Source organism: Rattus norvegicus, chromosome 15, assembly GCF_021556685.1.
Source record: "Rattus norvegicus strain SHRSP/BbbUtx chromosome 15, alternate assembly SHRSP_T2T, whole genome shotgun sequence".
NCBI lineage: Eukaryota > Metazoa > Chordata > Mammalia > Rodentia > Muridae > Rattus > Rattus norvegicus.
Window position 1 is genome coordinate 86,972,115 of NC_141548.1, and position 25,426 is coordinate 86,997,540.

At 41.8% G+C, this 25,426-nt stretch overlaps 1 protein-coding gene across 1 annotated transcript in view; it reads right to left on the reverse strand.

The window, feature by feature from the left end:
* Positions 1-25,426, reverse strand: part of Obi1 (ORC ubiquitin ligase 1) — a 38,754-nt gene that overhangs the window by 2,913 nt on the left and 10,415 nt on the right. Inside the window, 4 exon segments of the mRNA NM_001108389.1 lie at positions 16,560-16,648; positions 19,921-20,169; positions 21,925-22,016; positions 24,231-24,366. Of these exon segments, the coding sequence (NP_001101859.1) occupies positions 16,560-16,648; positions 19,921-20,169; positions 21,925-22,016; positions 24,231-24,366 (566 nt within the window).

Consider the following 25,426-nt stretch of genomic DNA (forward strand, 5'->3'; position numbering starts at 1 on the left):
AATAAGAAGTAATAATAAGCACACAATAGAGACAAACTAGTCAGACGTTTTAGTAGTGAAATCAGACCAATGTCTGAGACAAAGGCAGAAACCCGCTGATGATTTCCCCTCCAAGAGCTAGCTATCAATCCAGCTCACATATGCATGAAGAGTTATCCCCTAAAACAATGGCGAAGATTTATGATAACATTTGAACAGTGGTCCACATCTTGAAATATTTACATTCAATCATTTTCCTATCGTACAGCAGTGTTTTACAATACATTTCTTATACAATGTCACCTTGTCAAACATAAAATGTCAATTTGAAATTCAGAAATCCAGACGTCTCAGGAGGGGAGGTTTTAAATACTTATTTGGAGCCTTTCAATTACAGTCGCTGCTGATATGAAGCTTTCTCTTGGCCTTTCTCAACACTGGGCTCTAATTCACTCCAGCTCTCCTATTTTCGGTATTTTACAACTGTGTGGGACATCAATCTCATTTCTTCCAACTTTGAAATACGAAGTCAGTGCTTGTGGTTCCAACATACTACGCATAAAAACATTTTTATACTTTCTGAAGGGGTAGATTTGAGAGTAACGAGAAAGAACATCAAAAATGCACTTGTTACCTGGGACTATCCCTTTCCCATTCTTCTGTCAAGTGTGGGTGCTGGGTTCAGTTGAGAAAACAATTTTTGAGCGGCTAGTACAGGTGGGGAATGCATCTGGGGCTGGAGGCACAGACTTACTAAGACTATCCCAGTTCATTAATTCTATGATGAGTGAGAATTCTCATAGGAAACTATTTTCATAGGACACCATGAAAAATCCCTTTACTTCTTCAAACTCCCTCAGAGCCCTAGTTATTTTCTTGGTAACTTCCATACTAACTGATTGAGAAGAATTGGAGAGCTGTCTGTGTGCAGAAAGCTATTTGAGAAGGAAAGCTTTTTTAAAAACTATTCTTTTTCTTCCCTTTCTTAATTACAAAAATAATTAAAACTAAGAAAATGTATCAGCAGTAAATTGTGTGAAGGAGTACAAGAAGTTGTCAGGAACAGTACCCTGTACAGTCAACTGTGTGTCCTAGAGAGCCACTCAGTGCGCCACCTCCTCAACCCCTAGCCCAACTTCTCCCCAGCATAGCACTCGTATGATCTCTTGCTCCCGACAGAAGCAGACAAGAGCAAAGGTAAATACAGAATCATCACATCTCAGGGTAGGAAGGGCTCTAAAAGATACAACTGCTGAATATTGACCCCCTCACTGCAATTAACTCAAGTCCCAAAGCACACTGCCTTCAGCTCCCGCACTGCAGGACAAAAGCCACAGGGACAAACCTCGTCATCGTAAGACAAAGTTTGCTACTACAAGAATTTGGTTAAGCAATGTCAGAGTTTTTCTTGGTTAAAAAAAAAATGTTTGGCTTCTAAATATAGTTGGTAGCAAAGCCATAGTTCTTCAAGAGAACTTTAGAAATGTGGACAAAGATGGGAGGGCATTCTGCAAACGTATTTGTGAGTTCCTGATTGAAACCACTCTGGTATAATCAAGTAACCTGCATGTTTTAAATGGGAAAACTGTGTAGCATATTTATTTAATGCAAAGAGCAAAAGTGACAGCCTTACATTTACTTTACAGACTTTATAACACAGGTATCTTCACATGAAAAAAAAGACTAAATGGTTTAAAATCAAATACTGCTTCCAGACAGCACATCAGAGGCTACCAAATTTGTGTGTGTGTGTGTGTGTGTGTGTGTGTGTGTGTGTGTGTGTGTGTGTGTGTGTGTGTGTGTGGTATAGACATGTATGTATGCTGTGCATAAGCCAAAGAATGACAATTGGGTGTCCTCTCTCACTTTCTGTCTTATTGCTTGAGAAAGGGTCTCTCAACTGAAACTCAAGCAGAGCATGTGGATAGACTGAGGGCCCCATGGTCCTCCTATCTTCCGAGATCAGCGTCTGTGCCCAGGCAGAGATGTCATGTGTGTCAGAAGTCCTTCCTTCCTCGGACCCTCACACTTAGGCAGAGAGCTCTTGCTCACTGAGCCATCTCCCCGGGTCCCACTTAATGGTATTTTTTAAATGTAGCAAAGGTTCTACTGATATTCCTAGTCATGTTTTTCTATCACTTCAGAGAAAATCAGAAGTGCCATGGGAACTAACAGACATCAGTGTTAGACAATATATTAAGTAGGATAAGCAAAGCACACCTCGTTGATACAGTTGGGCTGCTTTCCGATGGCTCAGTGATTTGAGAACCCCACCGCTCCATTTTAACATTCACACAGACTTACAATACTGAGTGATGGGACTTGTTTTTAACCATGCTAATGAGTACACTGACAGAAACAGTCAAATCCATGGGAACCCATTTGTCTTCTGACTCTTCTACTGGAGTCGATGTGCCAGGAGGAGAGAGGGCCTTGGGGTCTTCATTCACTGCTAGACTGTTAGAATCATTCCTGCTCCACAGCAGCCCCTAGTTAATAGTCCATGTAAGTATAAGCCTCCCACTTTAACTACGTTAGTCCATTCACTAAGGTAGAGCTAACACTACAGGACGAACAAGCTAAGTCTGTCCTTTATGTGTAAGTATGGTCACCGCTACAGCTAAGTCTGTCCTTTTATGTGTAAGTATGGTCGAGGCTACATCATTAAACCAAACACATTCCACACACGTGATTTCTTTTTTGATTTACAACAAGGAAAGTGATGGAGTAGCATATAGCTTTTACTGTAGACTTTATACAGCATGGCCATTTAATTACAGGCTTGATGTCCATATGGCTCCATCTAGAAAACTTTCCTTTTCACCTGAGTAAAAGACTGAATTTTTGACATGCGTCAGGTAAGTTTTAGTGATTCCAAGGCACTTCTATTAAATTTGGCAAAAGGTAAGTAAATTACAACACAGAAAAACAACCCAGCATACACATATCATGGCGGACTTTCAAGAAATAATACAATGAACACAACAGCTTATTTGTCTTTTGATTTTAATACTCTCCTATTCCTAATTCCAGATATTTCCAGAGTACATAACATTAAAGAAGCAATGCCAAGGCAAGCCAGAGGGATTTCTAAGTATCATTTAACATTACTTCCTTTTCCTGAGCAAATTTCAAAATGGTGCATTTTTATAAACATTCCATTAGAGACCAAAAAGCTTTGATTTTCAAAGTAGCAGTGATGGCCAAAGGCTTCACTATGCTAGCAATACACTGTGAGCAGTTTGGGAGCTGACACTGGAAATGCATTTGCCAGAGTCTAGAGATGCTCACAGGATTTTCGAGCCTGCCAATGTTAACTGAAGTACACATTCTGGATGAGAGAAAAGGACACAGAGGCAAAGGCCTGTTCCTGGCCGTACTAAAATACAAACAAATGAAAGACAAAGAAATGAAGGTCTTATTAATTTGACCTTTTTTGAACACTTATTGAGAATATCATACGTAAGTATTTACATCATTCACCCCTCCCTTTCCCCCTCCACTTCCGCCCATGTACTCCCAATCCCCAAATCAACAGCCTCTAACCCTTGAATCGCTGTTTATATGTGTGTACATTCATGAATACAACCTTCTGAAATCACTCAGCATCTTAGTGTTTAGGGCTGACCTCTTGGGATTAGTTAATGTAGCAGGGCTTGTCCCTGGGGAGGACTCATTCTCCCTCTCCCAGCAGCCTCAGTTGGCTCAGTTCTTCTCTTCTGGAGGTCAAACCCTGAAGGATCCCTCCTTCCATGTTGGCATGTTGATTGGTGCTGTCCATCTTGTAAGTCTTGTTTAGGCAACCATACTGTTGAGACTGTGTCTTTCCTGTTACGTGTATGAGGCACTATCTTAGGCAGACATGGCAACTACAGTAAGAACGGCTCTAAGGACACACAGTCCGTAAGACCACTTTCCCCCACAGATGTTCATGAAAAGGAACAAAATGTGTTTCAAAGAGGCCAGAGGAAAAAAAGGAGGGCAAGAATCATTAGAACCTAGTATTTGAGGAACTAATTTTCAGTGTCTCACTGTCAACTACAATTAAAGGACTAAATGCCACAAGCACAGGGGATTGGCTACCAAAATACTGCATTCTTCCTAAAGTTTTCTAAAATCACATTCTTGTTTATTTTGTGTGAGTGTCTGTGTACTCCCACCACAGCAGACATATGGGAGCCAGAGGATGAAGGTCAGAGTATGTTCTCTCCTTCCATGTGGTTTCTGGGGCCTCAGACTCAGGTCGTGAGGCTTGGGCAGATGTCTTTACCTGCTGAGCTAACATGAGCATGCCATTCCTGAGAAACAAGGCATCCCATTTGCATTCTCAAAGGAATAGGTGAATTAGTCCTCAGACTGGGGTCATAGGCTGGGCAGCGTCTCAGGCTTGCTGAGGAGTCTCTGACTTCCGGTTTTTCCTTACCTACTAACTGAGGTAATGTGAGGGAAACAAAGTGAAAGCACTCTGAGTCTCCACTGGCTTTTGTGGTCTGGCCCATCTGACAAATCTCAGTGCTATTAAGCCATAAGACAAGCACATCAAAGTCTATTTCAGGATGCCCTTTTTTTTTTTTTTAAATCCACATGACTCTGGAGAAAGGGTCCAAATAATAGAGAGCCCAAAGTTAGTGCCCAAACAAATCCAAATAGATCAAGAAGAGTGCACAGGTTGCCCTGCCAGTGGGCGGCAAGTTCTGACTCCCTTCGAGGTCTTTACAACTTGACAATGAAATGCCCATCCTTCTAGATAGCTCCACTATGTTGTTAAATGTCTTTGTAAAGCTCTGAGAAGTCCTTTTAACTCTGGTAAAATGTTGCCTTACCATCTACTTAGTAAGAAGCACAACAGTAAGCATAACAGGAACCTAAGCGTCTGTGACCTGGAGTCTCGGCGTATGGAGGAACCCATGCCTTTGGAGTTGAACCATCCATAGGATGGTGCTAAAGTGGAGGCCAACCCACGCCAGCAGAGCGAAAGGAAGGCCTGAGAGTGTTTGCAGAAAGTGTCTTCAGGTTAAAGCTCCTGGAGTCCAACAGCCCGTTCCCTGCTGGGACTCCTTTTGGCAACTTGTAGAGAAAGACTTTAAAGCCTTGCCATATTAAGGACTTTTACCTTCAGTTCCAAGTCGGTTAGAGAAACATCTCCTGGGCTGGCAGGAGGTTCTGTAGGTACAAGTGCTTGATGCTGTGCCCAATGATGACCGAGTTCAACCTTAAAAACTCATGGTGGATGAAGAGGCCTGGTGCCAGTACGTTTTCCTCTGACTGTCACACATGGAGCACACGGAACGCAAGCACTACACCCTCAGACCACAATACGCACTCGGACAAAACACACAGGTAAGATGAAAAAAAGGAAAGAAAAAGAAAGAAATCAAACAATCCTGAGATAGGAGGGAAGCTACAAAGCACTGGCTATGTCTTTGCAGCCAGTTGGTTCTGACTTTGAGGTTATGACCATGTGTTTACTGCAACCCCCGCCCCCTTTAGTGTTGCTTTTCCTGTTTTAGTATTTCCTTCACCATTCTTATATGTACTGGATTCCTGGCAGTGCATCATGGCTGTTGAACACTGGAGTTCATTATGCTAACACTGAGCCCTGTTCCTAGGTAGCATGTACATGAGTGATGGATTTCCCCATTATTTTAGGATTGCTATATCACTGGGTACAGCTTACTCCATATAAATAGGACAAATATATAGTGTTTTTACTTTTAACACTTTGAAATCCACAAGCCATAAAAGATGACACATTAAAATCTACAAAATTCATTGCTTTTCTATTGCTAGAAATGTGTCCTAAATAAAATCAGATATTAAAAAAAGTTTTCAGACATGGCTGACTGTTAGAATGTCACAGTGCTTGTCTGTTCAACTGACTCTGCATATGCCAGAGAGCTTACCAGAAGCAAACTGATCACAGACATGAGGACAGTACTGAGGAGAAAGGGATGGAGAGACCTAGAAGAAATGACAAGTGGGGAGAGAAAACCCTTGACATTAGAGCCTGTGGACATCATCGTTACACTGAGAGCAGAGAGGGGAGAATGGTGGAACCTGCAGACACAGAAGTGTGCTAATGTCTCAAAGAATCGAAAGGAGGCTCACAGTCCCAGCTTGCTTTGTATTGCTGCATACAGAGTGAGCCCAAAAGCAGCATAGAAAGGACTGACTTGGTTCACCCTACAGTGTTCATGAAATGAGCAGGCCACCTGTCTCAGTAATCACGGGGGTTCACAACTGTCCTATGGATTTTAACTTCTTGTCAAAACCTTCCACCACACTATCAGCATACATGTATACGGACATAAAATGCAAGAGATACTCAGTAACCAATATTTACTTAGCCCAGTTTGAAACACCTCGCATCACCTTCCATCACTGAGGGAAGTCACGGCAGGAACTGAAGCAGAGGCCAAGGAGGAGCACTACTTAAGGGGCTGACTACCATGCCTCGTCAGCCTGCTCTCTTATATAACCTACAACAAGTTACCTGGGGTGGTACTGCTCACAGTGGGCTAGACCCTTCACACCAAGCATTAGCTAAGAAAATGCCCCACACACAGCCAAGAGGCAAATCTCATAGCAGCATTTTCTCAATGGCGTTTTCTTCTTTCCTGATGACCCTAGTTTGTGTCAACTAGCATATTCACATACATAAAGAGAAGAGAAGCATAATTCAAAACCTCTCGTATGGCTTGTGTTTTTAACAAAAGCATAATACTTAAATGTCTCAAAATTTCAAGTGCTTCAAATTGTGCTTATAAAAATATACTATTAGTTTTATCATCTCATGCCTACATACATTTATGCTGATAGTAACATAATGTTTTGACAAAATATTAACTTCTATAAGGCAATGGTGAATTTTCCCAAGCGATTAAGACAGTTTGTCTACTCATTTTATGAACCACTATGCAGAATAAGGACTACGCAAATTAAAACAGTTGATACATGACTCAGAAACTTATAGTTAAGAACTACAATCACCCTAACAAAGATTGACCCAGGCACTGCAGAGATGAGTCAGACTAGGGCACTTACTGCTCTTGCATAGGACTAGAGTTTGGCTACAAACGCTCACATTTGCTGGCCCATAACCACTTGTTGCTCTAGTCCCAGGGGATCCTACTCTTGCTTCAGGCCTCTGAGGACACTACTTGTATGCGGTACACAGACATTCATGCAAGCAAAACATCCAAACACATAAAATAATAATAGCATTTTAAAAAGAATACTCTATTCTTGGAGTATATTTTACCACAGCATTGCCTGTGCATGTAGCAATGCATGCAGGGTTTGTTTTGTTTTTGAGACAGGCGCTTCCTTATGTTGGTGAGACTGACCTAAACTCGGGATTCCTCTACCCCTTTCAGCCTCTCAAATGCTGGAGTTAGAGACATGCTGGCATAAGTATTTCCTTTGTTTAATTTTTCTTCCCTTGTCTTCTGTATATACAATCTACCCGTTAGTTAGGAAGTCCCCTGCCTTTTAGCTAGTGCGACGAGCATGACATCAGGGAGTAGCCCACAATATGAACCTGCTGTCAGGAATCTGATTCTGACAGGAATGGGAGCACAGGGAGGCTTAGCTTGGGATCCTGCTTTGTGCGTGTGTACAGAGGGTCCAAAGCCCATGGCGTTTCAGATACAGAGAAAGGGAAGACCAGAGCTGAAGAAACTCAAAATCGTATTGGGGGTAGGGCTGAAGACTCAGCTGTCTCCGTGATTTCTTCTCTCGACACCTGCCTCCTGTGGGCTTGACTGTACATTTCCCATGTCTACTTCATCACGAGATGTGTTCTGGCAGGAAGCAGAGGATGAGCATCCCAGGCACCACAGGCAAAGTATCACCGAGCTACATTTCCGTTCCCCGCTGGCCACCTGTTGCTGAGACATTTCTAAAAATGCTTCCCCCAAAGCTTTCTTTTTAAAATTAAGCACTTAGGTACATAGATTCATAGAGAATTTATAATCAAAAGAGGATTGTCAATGGCAATCTTTAGCACACCTTATTTCCATAGAAAACGTCGTATACTGAGGTATAGTGAGGGGAAAAAGAAGCACATCCTCTAAAAACCCAAGACAATCAACTTCTCTTCCTTAGCACATCACTCACCACTCAAAGAATAAAACATAAAAAAGGGAAGTATGTTTTTGTCTATAACTTGCCAAGACTAGTTAGAACAAACATTTAATGTCTATAATGTCACCACTGATGGTGGGCACAGCACCGTGGTTTACTGGATATTTGTTGGCAGGGGACTTAGAGCTTTCTCCTTTTAGTCTCCCAAAGTAACATTTCAAAATCAAGGCAGAAGCTGGGCATGGTGGCTGCATGTAACACCTACACAGAAGTTAGCCCAGGAGAATTCCAGGGGTTTGGCCCTCTGGGAGACACAAAGAGACCCTGTCTCAAAACAATAGCAAAGTAGACTCTTTTAGATAGAGAACAGGGTTTAAAAACAACAGCAGCACCATCATTTTAAAGAAAGTACTTTAGTGTTTACTAAATTAACCATGCACTTGTAGTTAAGGATTAGACTGTTGGAACCTGACATTCTCAATAGAAATGTCCTGTGTATTGGGCAACATGCACAAACAGGGACATGTTAATCCCTTCAAGACAAGTCTCTAATGAGGCCTGAGCCCACACAGGGTCACTCAGGGTCATAAGGAGAAACACATACTGTGTTCTTGATAGCTTGTCTCCTTCCCTGTATTACTGCTGACAGGCACTTGGTGTCTAGCCTTTGAAAGTTATAACAAGTGAATCACCTTTTCCCATCCCCAGTCCCATCCCTGAGCAAGCACGATTCTCTCTGTTCTATCACTGACGTAAGATTCATTTCAGCGTGAGATGGATCTCATTGGGAGAAGTTTACTAAAGGACTGATGTTGAAGTCTGCATGACACTGATCGCAATCATCTATGGGATGTTATTTTATCCTTTCACATTTCTAAAAGTACATTTCCATAGTAACCATAACACAAATCCAGGAGGAGAAAACACTAGGGCTGAGTGAGAAGCCATTCTAAAACTCCCCAGACAAGTGTCTGTATACATTTTCTACTTTAGCTAAACCCTTCCTTTCTTTGTCTCTCCTCTGTGCATAAGGAGCTATGATCCGGCTGCTCTGTAATTATTACTCAGATGGATTACTGAGGACTAACGTGCTCAGGGGGCTGTGAGGAAGGTCTACAAGGTAAGTAGAAGCCATTGTTCCTACTCTCAAATATTCATTCATAATCTCTGACAACCATACTGCTTGGTTAACAACAAGCATTGTAAGCACCTAAAATATCCTATCAACACAATAAAGACAAGTTGACAGAAAACTGCAATAATTGTCTATCACCAATTAGCTGTATATCCAGAGACGGCCCCTCAGGCACCCAGCCCAGGGGCTAGAGCACAAGTGGCTGTCACAGTCTGGCCCCAGGGTATCATCAGGCTTCCCCTGACAGCCTACAAGTTCCCCTTCTGGGAAAACTAAAGGGCAGAACAGAATCAGTCACCAGATCAGGCAGAGGTCAAATACCAGGAATCACTGTGTTTGTCAGAGCAGAATCTGGAGAAACAAAGGAAGCTGGACTAGGTCAAGAGGAGAGAGCAGCCCAAGCCAGCCAGACGGAGGTGCTGATAAGAAAGGAGAGGGTACTGGCATGTGCGTGCCTTTAGGAAAAGCAGACTCATGAACTACAACTGAGCCGTAGCTTAGAGCCAGGACAGAGAAAGATAATCCAGTTTATGTAGAGACTCAGAAGAAACCTAGGACTGAGGAAAAGTAATCTCTAATACATCTTCTCTGGTCCCCTCTGGAAGGCCAATTTCTGACATACCTTAGAGAAAAAGGCTTCAGAAACTTTCCTGATCTCTTCATTTGCAGAGAATGCCAATCTCTGATATCCTGCTCTCTTAAACCCCTCCCAAACTCTTAGGCACATAAAGAAGCTATCTTACAATTCTGGTTCGTTTACTTTGTAAGTAGTAGTACATCTGGAAATACACTGAAGTGCCTCTTGGCTGGCAGAGTAAGTCAGCACCACAGTCATAGTGCTGATCAGTCAGCATGACCACTAGAGAGATGACTACTAGAATAATCAGAAGGACATTGTGTTCCTCTGCCTAGGGAAATTGTGAAGGTTCTCAAAGAGAGCTTGGGTTGGATTTCAAACAATGGGGAACCACCACCCACAACAACACAACAAATGATAATGATGGTGGTGATGATGGTGGTGGTGACGATGGTGGTGATGATGATGAACTACTAGGCAAAACTAGGGAGGATGAAGGAGAAGTAGGAGCCAAAGCATGCAAGTGAGCCCAGGGAGAAACCTCACATGACTAGAGCAGAAACAATGAGAAGGCAAGGGAAAAGTCAAGAAAGTTTAAAGGTCAAGCACTCAGGACCTCACAGACTGAAATAAGGAATTTGAGCTTCACTGTGAAGGTAACTGGGAGCCACCACATGTCATCAAATAGAAGAGCAAACTGACCAGATTTATAGTCTAGGTTTGGGGGAACAATGAATAGATAGATCCTCAAGGACCAAGAGACACTCATGGGAGAAGAAGCAATAGTGAAGTTAAACAAGAACTTACGTGCATCTAGGCTACTGGGCATGAGATGACAGCTTACAGATGCAGTTCTGAGAGGTATGTTCAAGAGAACATCTGGATAACCAGGTGTGGAATGTGGAGGAATAGTCAACAACAATAACAACAACAAGAAAAACCCAGCAACCCAGTGAGTAATAAAGTCCCTGAGAAGAACACAGATGAACCAAGCTGCACATGACGGAGTATACTGGATATGACTACCACTCACACACATAGAAACAATGCCCTCCTTCCTTCTTTCTTAGGAGCTATGGTGGTTTGAATGAGAATGCCCCCCCCCCCCATAGGTTCATACATTTGAAGGTTTTGGTCCCAGTCACTGTGGTCTTGTTGGAGAAGGGATGTCACTGGGGGCAGGCTCTGGGGTTTAAAAAGTCCACACCAGCCCCAGTTTTCTCTGCTTTGCCTGCTGTCTGCAGACAGGGTGTGAGCGCTCAGTTACTGCTATGCCTGCCTCCTGCCATGTTTTTCATGAAGCCAAGGACTAAACCTCATGAGCAAGTCCCCGATTAAATGCTTTCTTTTGTAACCTATCTTTGTCCTGGTGTCTCTTTGCAGCCATAGAACTAAGATACATGTTACACCAATCCTCTAGTTCTTTCAATCCTCTCAATGATATATTATCTATAGAAACTGAGAGTGTCAATAAGCTAACTGATGTGTCATCTTCTTGTTGATTTGTTTATATAACCAAGACTTACAAGGTGCTTTCTGGTGTGAGAGACTGAAAGAGATAGGCTGCAAGGCTCCTACTCTTGAGTTCAGAACAAAAGAAACAGACAAGACATAAACAGCTAAACAACACAGTAAGTGCAGGGACTGAAAAGACTATAGTGACCATACTGTAAGACTGGCTGAATATTAACTATGGACTCTGTTCTAAGTACATGTAAAAGTTTAATTTGCTTAACCCTGAGTGTAACTTTTATGGTAGGTAAGTTCCACTGGCCCCATTTTACAGAGGCCCCAAACTAAGATGGAGAAAACCCAAGAGGTTGTAAAAACAGTCAGTGTTCAGTCTAAGGAACCTAGCACTAGAGACCTGTTCCTAATTGTCATACTGGAACCGGTCCCCGTGTGATGCTCTTACCCCAGCCTTCCCTTTGACCACTCCAGAAACGGTAAGGAAGCAGGAGGCAATGAAGGCAGGGCTGCTCTCAACAATACCATCAGGAAAAGTGACTGTGGTGATCGACAGGCAGTTCCATCAATGTCAGAAAGGAGAGCACTCTACACAGACCATGGCAGCCTTACATGCCCTATAAACAGGTGAGCAAAGCTGTAAAGAGTGAGCTACAGAGCATGGAGAAGGAAGACAGGTACACAGAACTTATGCAGACTCTGGGTTTATTTATTTTATTTTTTTAAAGATACTGGCCAGTTTAAGGCAAGACATTTAAGCAACTTGATTTATACTCTACAATTTCTGAGTATAGCAGAAAGTGAATTATGCAGAGAACACAGGGACAGAGTAGTAGCACAGAAATTTGAAATTAGGTAGCCTGTCTTTGGACCTAAGCTGATAACCACTATACTCTGTGCCTCAACCTCCAAAACGTTGTACATCTGTCTTCATATTCTAATAAGTGAGGTGACTCAACAGCTCAGGACAACAGCAGCTTCTTGGCCGTAACTGATGACAGGAAAAATGTCTGCCTATTATGGTCTGACTGTGAATGTCCCATTAGGGACATTTTCAGTGAGTTCCCCATGGAAGGTGGAGGAGCATCTGGCTGGAAGCAGATGCTAGGACTTTAAAGGTGATAACCGTTGCTGGTTCTTCACTGGTCTAGCCATTTCCTGGGCTATGCCACCTGAACAGTGGTTGCTTCAAGGTCTGATACCTCAAATCAACTTCTCCCATGTCTTCCAGATTTGAATGGTTGAAAGTTTTCTGAAACAGTAAGCTAAAAAAAAAAGCCTTTCTTCATTTTAATTATTTCTGTTGGGTACTGTGAGCACAGCATATGAAAAGAATATGGAAAATCATTACCAAGATCGGGCCACGGCTACAATCACATAAGCCAGATCATTTTGTTCTTAGCTCTTTGGAAGTGGTTTGTGGGGAAAGGTAGACCGGTTTGGAGGGAGACGTGGCTTAAGGAGTCTTCAAAGCCTCTTAAGTAGAGCATAATTGGAGACTCCAGAGGGAATTCTGAAGACCAGAATGCTGATAGAAATACTGATAGTAAAGACTGCATGTGAAGTTTCAGAAGGAAACAAAGATTAGAAGCGATTAAACTGGGGCCCAGCCGTATAATGTTCTGACACAGAATTTATCTACATTTTGACTATGTCCTGAAACGTAGTGAGACTTAATAGTCTAATTTTCTTGTCATAGAAAGTTTCTAAGTAGCACAGTATTCAGGCTGTGAAATGGCTACTGCATGTGCTGGAGAGATGGCTCAGTGTTTAAGAACATGAGCTCTTGGAGAGTACTGGAGTTCAGTTCTTAACGTCTACACTGGGTAGCTCACAGCTGCCTCTAACTCCTCTGGACTCTGTGAGCACCCACACTTACAAGTACAGATACCTACAGATACCTACACACGCGCGCACACACACACACACGTTTTATAGTGAGAACCAAGAGCAAAAATGGAGGGTATTAAAACCATGCAGGTTGGCAAGGAAAGATACAAGATCTGAGTTACTGCTCTAGACAATAACTGAGCTTAGTAGCACACTTAGTCGCACACTTTGCATTGGGACAACAGGAGAGATGAGCTGTTACCCTTCCTATTCAGAGTCCCAGGGTGTAAAACTGCAAAACCATTTAGAATTCATTTACAACGAGCAAGCTGAAGGGGCCTCTTGATAGATGAAGGCCACCTAGTGAAATGCTTTTCCGTGTTTAGCCATACAGGCAGAGACAACTGCATATGTGAAGAGGCCACACTACTTAACTTGGCAACGGCTTGGTGTTGTTCATATGATACTATTTTACAGTCATATAGAGTACGAGAGTTACAGAGCTGAAGGCTTGTACCCAGATGTCATAGAAACCATACTTGAGGCTTGGTAGTGTATAGTGTTGGGTTCTGTACAGGGAGACCCTGAGCATACTGTGAGTCAAGCTTTCAGGTGAAGTCCAAGTTGCAGTGGAGATCCAGGATTTTAGAGATGTAGAAAAATTGTGGAATGGGTATGAGAAAGCTTTAGTGGAGCTAGGCCAAGACAGGCCACAAGTGGCAGGGCCATAGCCCAATGGGGCTCAGATGATGCCACCATATCTTGGAGCTACTGGACTGAATGCTTGTACAGCTTCCATCTAATCTTCCTTTGCTACTCTACAGTTCCTCCCATTTGGGAAGAAAATGTTTATTCATTTTATGTTGGAGTATGGAACTTTTATTTTGATTTTACAAGAGCTCACAACTAAGAGATCTTGTTTCAGAACTCTGAATTAAAGTGAAGGATGGAGAAATGTATACTTTAAGATTAGATATTATTAGATGAGATTAGATAAGATTAGACAGAGGCCCAAAGATAGAGCAGAAAGATAAACGATTACTTAGACTTCCATTATAAAAGATAAAGCCATGTCACTTGAAACCAATATAAAAGCTCCAGTTCTCCTTGATTTCAACAGGGGGACTCAGCCTCAGATTATTATGAGAACTCTGTCTCAGTGTGCTTATATCTGGACACAAGGTATTCAGGGGGTAATTACAGTTAAACTAGGTCACAACGGTGAGACCAAGCCTGCAGACTAGTATTTTTAGGAGAAGAGAGAAACCCTTTCATTCTTCTCTCATTACCATTTGAAGCTATAATAAGAAAAGTTGCTGTGGGTGTGTCAGAAGTGAGCACGTGTCAGAAAGAGAGCACGTGTCAGAAGTGAGCACGTGTCAGAAGAGAGCACGTGTCAGAAGAGAGCACGTGTCAGAAGTGAGCACGTGTCAGAAGTGAGCACGTGTCAGAAAGAGAGCATGTGTCAGAAGAGAGCACGTGTCAGAAGTGAGCATGCCAGACCTTGTTCTCAGCTTCTGCACTTGTGAAAAATAAACCTATTATTTAAGACGTAAGTCAAACTGTAAATGTATTTTGTTATGGAAGCCTGAGATGACTAAAACACCTTCTAATTCTTTTTTACTTTAGAATCTAATTTAAAGTGCAGTCTTAACAGTCTGCTCAGGTCGTGGGATATATCAGAGAACACCACCTTACGTATAAGAGTAAGAAGTATTCCTTTACACTTAACCAACTAAATAGGGAAAAAAATTAAATGGTTAAGGCACTTCTTATGCAGAGAAGGAAATGAATGGCTGATTTCTGTATTTTGCATTTATTTTTAAATTCTTAAAATTTTATATTTGTTTCTGCACAGACAGAAGTACTCTGCAGTGCACTGGATTTTAAGTATTTTCAGCTGGGATCAGCTTCTCTCTGAATTCCACCAGGATTTACCGATACAGAGTAAACAAGGCTATAAATCACATGCAATGCATTTAATACTCAATGCTTTGCAAATTGATCTGGAATAGGGGTCAGCTCAAATCCCTGTTCAAGTGAGAATGTTCCCCTCCCATGAACAGGAGAAGGACAGAAGTTGAAGATGCGAATGCCGCAGTGATACTGGACTCAGATGTGTGGCTGCTTCTTTGCAAGTAGACGGGAGGCCAGATTTCCTCAGGTGAGTCTCCAGTTAGTTATCTGGTGGAAGTCATGGATATTTAAAAGCACACATTTTGTGGCTGGCACTGAATTTGAAATCTGGTGGGCAACTTTTCAAGAAATAAAAGCTACAAACAAAATAGCTTTCGTTCCATTCAGCATGCTGTGGGAAAGGGCTAATGGAAGAGCATTACTGTGACTGGCAGGGCAAGCTGCCAATAACAAGGATTCAAGCCCACATAAAAGCAACAATTTCTTAGTTTATTTCACTAATTTGTCAAAGCAGGACATTATTTGGCAGGAAAGAAAAACAGGGCTGGAGAGGGCGGGAGAAGGGAGCACTTAAGAGTAAAACTTAGACTTTTTAAACTACTGGTTTGTAACCTCCCTTTGTGTAAGCAGGGTTTTCTTTTACCATTTTCTAAACCACACTACTTCCCACACGGGCTGCTGCTTTTCTGGTTGTCTACACTTCATGATTTGCTTTTGTCGTCTTACAATGGAACAGTGTCTACGGGTCAGCCGTGAGGAAATGATGACATTCTGATGCACAGCCTTCAAAGAGACTGCACACTTTACAGCCATACTGTCCCTCATCTGCCTATTTCCTCTGGGTGGTGGAGTGGGGTGAAGGCTCCAAAGATGCTCTCCCCTCTTTTCTGTCTTCACCCCTTAACTCCTAACTCCTCCTTACCTAGATAAACAAATTAAATGCTAACTAGGTCAAAGCTTACAACTTTGTATCTTCTGAAACAGAGTGAAGACTCTATGTCATAAAAGAATTCGCTTCACTGCAGTTTCAAATAATCAGCCCAAGATTTGGTGACAAAACCTCATTCTATTTCGGGGCAAGGCTTTTCCTACGGTTGCTAAGCACTCAGAGTCTGGGGCAGTAGCCTGAGGTCCGAAGCTCCTTGACCACTCACTCCTGGGCAACTGAGTCCAGTGAACCTCTCTCTGCGCCTCCAGCCTCTCACTTCTCAGGGGTAACCGGTTACATCCTCCAGTCCCAGGCATAGAACACAGCACACGACCAAGATGTTACCCAACAGCTCAGGGGCCCTGCGCTGTCTCAGTATTCATCGGTTCTATTAAATAGTTACGTAAAGCCAAGCGAAGACGCACTTGTCTTAGGAAACATAGAGCAGGATTTCTATACAGGAGAGGCAGAAAAGAGCAAGGAATGAGCTCCTTGCTACTCAGTTAGCCCCAGCTGAATCTGAGACTTGCACTTGATGCTCAGAAACATTCAGTTTTCCTAAGTGGAGGGTCGAATGGGTCCGCTCCAGAGTCAGTTTAGAGGCACTGACGAGCCATGGCCTCCCTCTGTGAGATACATACTTTTGGGGAGATCTGTTGTCAACTTCAGCCTTCAGCCGCAAATTCTCCCTCAGCAGGCCACCATTTTCCAACTTCAATTTTTTATTTGCCTGAAAAAAAATTAAAAAGAATCAAGGCCAAATTAACACAAAAGTATCTTGTAAAAATTATGACATGAGCTGTGTGTGTTCTTATAGGAGTAACAGAAAACCAAATATTAAACACAGCCCTCAGAAATGTAAAATCACCAGTGCATAGTGTGAAACTACAAGTGCCACAGGTATTTAAAACCAACACTCCCCAGGCTGTCTAAGTCCTGTGCCCAGGGAGATAAAGCTCTATTAGTCAGCTAGATCAAAGTCTAGCTAACTGCTAATGGCAAATATATGTGATTCTTTTTTCTATTTGACTGTAACTGAATACTCTAAACAAGGCAAGATTATACCATAAGCAAGTATTTACAAACTAATGCTAAAGAGTTAACTCTTAGTTAAAAACATGTCTGTAGTAATAAATCTAACATGAGTAAGCTAATGATGTTCTTTTAGAAGATCTTTCTTATTCTCGGTCTTCCAAATTCTGATACACTTAAAATTTAGGCAATATATTCTGGTTGGTTAGTTCCACCAATTGTCCCTTGACATACATATGTAAGAAAAAAATCCTTCCAGCATGGCTTTTTCTCCCTTGATTTTTATAGTATCTAAAAATTACTAGAACACACTCAGGATCTCACCTGGAATATAAAACTGTCACAAAAAGAAGGGAGGGAAGTTAGAAGCTCAGGATCACAGGTACAGCCTGAAATAGGTAATACTCTCAGTTTTTAAAATTTTCTTAAAAGCTCCTTTATTTAAAATCCTATTACTATGTTGGTATATTACTAACAAAAGTTAAACTCTATATATTAATCACTAAACTAACTTACCCAGCAAGAAAAATAGCTAGAACATTATGTTTACAGTTAATGAGTTGTAGAATTACTACTAGGAAAAAAGAAAGAGTAACTAGAAGTTTTAAAAGTACATGTTTTAAAAACTTTGACCAGTGCTTTTGGTTAACTTCCATAATGTATTAGGTTCCTACTTACATACAATTGTGCCTCAACAGTCACAAGACAAGGAGTGTGGAAAACACTCACTTGCAGCCTATACCTTTCCTTAAACTGACCAGGTTACTTTTGAGCTGGTTAATTAGACTCATACAGGTTCACTGTGGGCTCTGAGCACTTGTTCACCTTCACAGATGCACACAAACCAGGATGGTGGAGGGTTAATTCCTTAAGTGACTGACAGACACCATTACTGCCCCCTGAAGATACAAGGAAAGCCATTGACTTCCTCATATGTACAGTGAATTACGCTTTCAGGCACAGCACCATAACAGGAGGCACTTAGTGAATGGTTTCTGATCATAACAACAAGCTTAAATTAGAACCCACTTGATTTCCTCCCTGCCCCACGTCTCCAAGACAGGTATTCAGGCCTCTCACTCGTCCCACGCTTTTTAGTATTTCTCATTATAGGTTGGGTAGCTTCTAACTATTAGAAGTAAATGATGGCTACAGAAAGTAGAGTCTTGCCTGCTGACAGCACCTGGAAATATCCAAGACTTTCATTCTTGTGCATGCTTAGCCCTGACTGGTAATGATGGCTCATGGCTCCCAACGCGCCTGAGTCCAAGAAGCATCAGAAGCCGATTTGTTCACACCAAGTCGCACTTCACTGAGTTGCTTGTATTCCTGCATCTGACTTATTATAATTACCTGTAATTCATATCTGATCTTGTCTCTGTAGACCGTGCTTTTCTATTCATTTATAGTCTATTGTCTAATCTACTCCAAGGGATTCTGATGTCTTAGCATGGCTGTAACTATTGGATGTAAAATGACTGTATTTCTACATAATCTTCTTTTCATATATTCTATATAGTAACACTAGAAGGCCAGAGTGGACTTGCATACAGCTTCATAAGCAGTGTCTCTGCCAAAACTGTGGTATCTACGGCAGACCACACACAACTTGCTGGTGGCTCAAGGAAAGGCATGGCCGCCACAGGAGAAACGACAGGTTGATAATAGCGCAGCTCCTTTGAGTCCCTCTAGTTTGTCTTACCTTTTAACAAAGATAACAGGCTTACACTGAGGCTGGCTGCCAATACACAAACGAACCACACACTTCATCATAAAGATGCAGTGAAGTATGTACGTAGTTTCTTTTTGTTGTTGTTGTTCCTGAAAGCAGTTTCCCTCTTACTTTCATACTGGCCTTTTATGACCCACACAGCATTTGTTCTGTATATGGAAGATGGTTTACACTGAGTTGAGGATGTTTCTTTCCTACTTAACCTCATGGCAGATATGAGAGCTAATACTCAGTGGTTCTTCTGTAAAATATCATATGGAGTCCATTAACGACTTCATGGCTCAGGCTGCAGTAATTCAGAACAAGAATAGCATCTTAAGGCAATACAGATAGGTTAAAAGGGCAGCTGCAGAAATGAGTGCCGTAAAACTGTATGCAGTTAGCACTACTGTACTGCAGGGCAGATAATCCTGACGTCAAGCCAAATGCTGGTCTTTGTCCAGAAAGCAATGCCTGCCACTACTCTAGTACTAACAGCATGCATCTCCCTCCTTGCTAGATTTAAAGCAATCCTAAGAGTACTCTTTTCCCTAACTAATGCTCTCTTTATCTTGTGGGATGGGTAGACAAACAGGAAAACGAGTCAGCCTCATCTAGCACGTGACTCTTCTGTGTAAGTGGTCTAAAGTAGGTCCTCACAGTTTTCTCAGTAGTCAGTAAATGTTTAATATGTACTCAGTCAGCTTTCAAAATAAGACAGTGCTAGTGCTAGAAAAGATCTGGTTAAAACCTTTTGTCAGCAGAGTACAGTGGGCCACACCAGTAATCCTAACACTGAGGCAGGAGGGTGGCTAGTTTGAGGCCAGCTTGGGCTCCATATCTAGGTCCAGACAAGCCTGGGCTATATAGTAAGAACTTGCCTCAAAACTCAAGCAAACACGTGTTTCTTTGCTAAGTAGTAATGGATCATGATTGTTAATGCACATAAGGCAGAGAGCACAGAGAAGGGGAGCTCCCTGTCCTTTCGACAGACACAGCTCCTCCACTTTGGTGTGGAGGCAACTACTGTATCTGCAGTTATAGTCACAGATGCATCCACCCGATGCTTCCTGGCCGCTAATGACAGCTAACGAGAATCCGTCCTCCTGCTGCATACCAATAATTACCCACGGCTCAGTCCTGCTCTCGCAAACTAGCTAATGGTGAGTCAGGCGGCTATTTATACTTGTGAAAGTGCTTAAAATATTATAGAACTAAAAATAATCACAATTGATTCCCCTCCCCAGACTACAACTTACCTCTTTTAACTTATCCACATCATCTTTAACTTTTTCATATATTTCATTGGCTGTTCTGAGTTTTTTCTTCCATTCTACTACTGATTCTGGGTCAATTTTACTTGGATTATCGGCCATTGGATGTTTGTCTTCGTTTTGACTGCCCTGCATCAAGGCTAAAGGATCCAGAATGGTCTTGATCTGTGACTCCAAGCTGAGATTTTTACTTTTAAGTTCTTCTACCTCTTTCTGCAAACAATCTATTTCATCCTAAAAAAGTGCAGAAGTCAATAATCAGATACAGATGAATGGCTTGTACATGCTAAGCCAGACTCGATTTGTTCTTGACTATTACACTCAAATTTTTATAAATACATGGGGATTTATATATAGTAAAAGTTTTGTTCAATTTAGATTTTTTTAAAGATTTATTCATTTATTATATATAAGTACACTGTAGCTGTCTTCAGACACACCAGAAGAGGGCATCCGATCCCATTACAGATGGTTGTGAGCCACCATGTGGTTGCTGGGAATTGAACTCAGGACCTCTGGAAGAGCAGTCGGGGCTCTTAACTACTGAGCCATCTCTCCAGCCCCCTCAATTTAGATTCTTAAAATGTATGTTGACCCTCACAAACATTGGCACAACACTTACTTAAAATGCTTACATTTTAATTCACAGACAGCTCTGGTTTAAAAAAAAAAGTTACAATCCTTTAATTTTGTGTAAGGTTTCATAAAGAAACTATGAAAAAACATGAATTTCAATAAAAAGTAGATTCCAATTCATAAGGAACATTTCAAGCATGTTAATTACTTTATAGAGAGAAATTTTAAAGTGTTGGTCAAAAGAGTCAATCAGAATTTTGTTTGATATTTTTCTTTTTGCTTCTATATCTGAAGTAGAAATAAAATCCTTCCTCTTTTCATCCCAGATTAATACCAACAGTGGGTCTTCAACCACTAGTCAGAGCTATTCCAAAATCTGCTATTCTACTCTGGAGCTGCTGTTCTTGAATGCAATTGCAAATATTTGGGATAGATTCTTCTGTGTAATACCATTTATGCATCTATAATGAACACAGCACCTTAATCTGAGACTTAAAGAGTCTATCAGAAAATAAAATCTAAGTTACTCCAAATGTCAGGGCTTGTCTGAATGCCCGCCCCATCTCCTGCTGAAATGCAGCTGCCATTGTGCCATTAAAGGGGGCGTACAACTAGAGCGCCGTGTTCTCTGTAGTCCTGTCTGTCCTTGAACTCAGTAGGTAGACCTGGGATTCCCAGAGACCTGCCTGCGCCTTCCTCCCAAGCACTGGAGTTGAGGGTGTGTGCCACTCCACCCAGCATAAGCAGCTGTGCTCTTTAAACTGATACAGTGGTGAATAAACACGCATGCATTTACACACTCGTCACTGTGGAAAGCACATGCAGGGAAGAACATTTACTCCATCACTTATACTCCAGCAGAAAAAAAAGCTGTCTGAGGCAACTGAGGTAGCTCACAACAAGCTGTAACTCCAGTTCCAGGGGACACAACCCCCTCTCCTGGCCTTGAGCACCTGGTACTCAACTGGTGCATAGGCACACATGCAAACAAAACATACGCAAAGACAAGAAGCATAAATTAAAAATTAATTCTAAAGAAAAGAAAGAAAAAAGTTTTCCATTCCTTTCTTTTCTCTGAAATCCTAGTCTCTCATTCTTTACTTAAATAAAATCATTCCTCTATTTAAAAGAGAAAAGGGAGAATTAATCAAATCTGTGTAGACTGGCACTGCAGGCTTCAGACCGGGCATGGTGGTGAACGTGTGTAATCTGAGCACTTAGAGAGCAGAGGCAGGAGAATCACAAGGCCTTCAAAAACCAAACAATCCCTGATGCCAACCCAGTCCCCCAAGAAAGGACCTGAGGGGACCCACACAGTTTCCTAGTTCTTGGCTCTCGCTGTGCAGACACTTAGAGCAGCCCTACCTCCAGCTCCTGAGGGGACCGCGAGCAAGGCGGCGCGGGCACACTCACCTCATACTCCCTGTGGAGCAACTCCAGCCGGGTCCTGCGCAGGTGCCTCCTCACAGTGTGGCTCAGCATGGGCTCGCTCTCACTGGTTCCTCCTGCACAGGAAAATCTCACTGTGGCTTTGTTTGGGCACAATGGACATCAGCCCTTTTCTTTTCTCATACTGTGTTACAAAGCTTCCCCGATAACCCCAGAAATAAAGTTTACACGAGTGAGGTTGGAGCGCTGGTCCAGTTAAAGATAATGTGGAGCCAATTAAGGTTTAAAAACATTAATGCCAAATTAGGCCGTGAGAGGAGTTTCAAACAGGAGCGGAAGCAGCACATTCAGACTCGGGGTGTTCTGCTTTTACTTCAGGGGCTACACTTCTGTTTTTCCTTAGTAAACATTAAACAGGAGTCTGTAAGTAGCCATAGGTGGACAATATGTTTCAGAAAACTTCATAAGTAGTTGTAGTGATCTAAAATTAGGGGGAATTGTCTGTCTGTGATAGAAATGGAAAGAAAGATTCCTGATTGAGTGCAAAAGACAGGGACTTTGGGGTCATTTGGGCCTTTCCCTTCCTTAACCCTGAGGAGACTCCATTAGCCAGCAGTCTAAGAAATACCTTCAGGAAAACATATTGCACTTGCATCACAGCATAGCAAAGTCAATGGAAGAAAGGGCTACGTAGGGCTAAGTTACCAATCTTGAATATAGCAAACCTAAAAACAACTGTTAAACAAGAAAGCCAATCACTATATTTATATTTAAACAGACTATACAAGATTGGTGTGTGTGTGTACACACACACACACCAACCAGGAAATTAAAACAAGAACAAGTCTGGGTACTGGTGACACAACTGTCACAGGTTTTGATGACCAGTTACAATGGACTGACTCTCAGCATTAGCTTTGTACCCTGACTTGTAAGAAACACATTCAATATGAATTATTTCAGAGAGTTCTGAACTAATCCTGGGCTTACTGCCTTTGTAGTTAGCAGGATTATAGCAAACAAACAAACAAACAAACCAAAATAAAACAAACCAAAAAAACCAAAAAAACAAACAAAACAAAAAACAAAAAACCCAAACCACCAAAATAAACCAATGGCTTTAAAGCTATTCTTTTTCAGGATGGACTTTGCAAATACAAGGATGATGGACTACATCAGAGATGGTTACTTCAGAGTTCATTAATATTATTTAGATAGAAATGAATGGAGCAGGAAGAGCTGTGGTGAAAGGCCAAGAGAAAACACTAAGTCACTTAATCGTCAATTTTACACAAAGGCCTGACTCCTTAAGTAGATCTGCACGGAGAGAGTTTAGCCCCATTGGCAGCAACATAGCAGAGAACGAGCCTCCTGCCCGACTTCACCACTGTGGCCTGACAGAAGCTTTGGAGCCAACTTTGATCCCAAAGCCCTGCTCAGTCCTTTGCTCTTGCTCTTGGTCATGTATCTTTCTATTTTCATCACAAACAGTTATTTAAGAAAATCTCCCCTATTTTTAAATTACTACAACTCATTCTTAAAATTTCTGTAAGATGGGCTGGAGAGATGGCTCAGCCATTAAATGCTACACTCAGAACCAAAACTATGATTTTATTGAAAAATGTTGTGTATCTACAGCTAATTAAACTCACTTTTAATATTTGCTAAAGAACAACAAAATGGTAGCTCCTGAAGTATAAAGAAAACACCCAGAGTCTCTCTGACTGTGCTGTTTCTAGCTCTTGTTTCAAGCTCCTCTCATCTATCCTAACATGGCACTAAGCTCCTTTTTAAAACCTTAAGTAGCTTCACATTGTCCTTCACTGGACCTGACTCTCCAATCTGACTATCCCAATTTTGTGTCTCCCTTACAGCACAGCCCACACACCACCCCCCAAGCAGCATTCATGGAGTATACATTGGGGTACACCACTCGTACACTCAAAACCTAAAGGTCACCCACTTCACCAAGTGGCTCTCAGAGTCCCTCATCTTCTTTCCTACACCCCCTGAGCTTCTACTTTCCCTCTCCCCTCCTCAGCTTCTGGGACTTTAAACCATTAATATTTCTGTTCTCATGCAGTCTCTAATATAAGCTGCATGTTACCTAAGGGTTATTTCAGAAGCCTTCACAGTCTACTGCACTAGATACGCTCTCTCTTTCATATATTCACATATTCACATATATATGTATAAATGAACTCACTATATACAATCACTAATAAACCCAATATGATATAATATTGATCTGTAAAAATGAGAATTTCTATCAGCCTTCTCCCAAACCTATCTTAAATCTATTCTTATGCACATATAAAATAGTTGCATACCAATAATCTCTTTGCATGGGTTTTCAGTAGTGATGGGGACTCTGCAGGCTGGACATTGGCTGTTGTTCTTCAACCACAGGTCGATACAAATGGAACAAAACACATGGTTGTTGGTGCACACAACAGGCTGACGTACCTTTGAAAAAGGAAACATCACTTTTAGTAGAAGACAACTGTAATAACTGGATTCCCAATGTGTGTGTGTGTGTGTGTGTGTGTGTGTGTGTGTGTGTGTGTGTGTGTGTATGAGAAGGGAACACTTAGGATTAAAAAAGATGCTTCTCCTGATGACACTGTTTCTCTATACCAGAGAAGCTTGCAGACAGAGCTGGTCATGGAGAATGCAACCTTGACCTGACGTGCTTACTATGTATTTAACATTTATAATCAAGATAGAAAATGCTTTCTATTCACTGAGTCTGGGACGATTTCTTTTTAGCCTATTTCTGTTTAGGATGGCAGGATCATTACTGATCCCGTCTGATGCCTGAATTCTTCAGTGCATCCCCCTACATCATGAAGCACCAACCTAAGAAGCATTACACACAACTGCTCTGATTTCAGTGTGCGTGGTCATCACTTAATTCACAATATAATGAAATTGGGGTATTAGGACCTGTGTTGGGAGAAGCAGGTAGTGAGTGAGACGAGTCTTTGTAAGAACTTAGTAGTTTCCACATGAGCTGGCTGATAATGAAAGACCAAATCTGGCCCTCTCCCTAGTTTCTTGTCTCCTACTTTACCATATAACTTCTTTTCTTTCTCCCCTACCCCCTTTCTCTCTTCTCTTTACATGACTGGAAATTCAGGTCTACTGTGTTTATGGATGTTCTAATTTTATCTTCTGTTCATAAAATGTACTAAGAGCACTACGCTTCCACATACCAGGAAGACATTAGCTTATTTATTCTATAGTCCCTTCTTCCAGTAGTGAAAAGTTATTTCCTTGGACACTAGTGATTTTCCTGGTGCTGTGAAGAAGAATGGCCCCCAGAGGCTCATATATTTTAATTCTTTGTTACCAGGGAGTGAAACTGTCTAAAGGGATTTGGAGGTGTGGCTTTGTTGGAAGAGGTATGCCACTGGACTTTGGGGTGTCAAGCCAGGCCTAGTCTGTCTCTGTCTGTCTGGATCAGAAGGTAGTTCTCAATCACTCCTCCAGAACCATGCCTGCCATGCCTCTATAGAAGTCAATA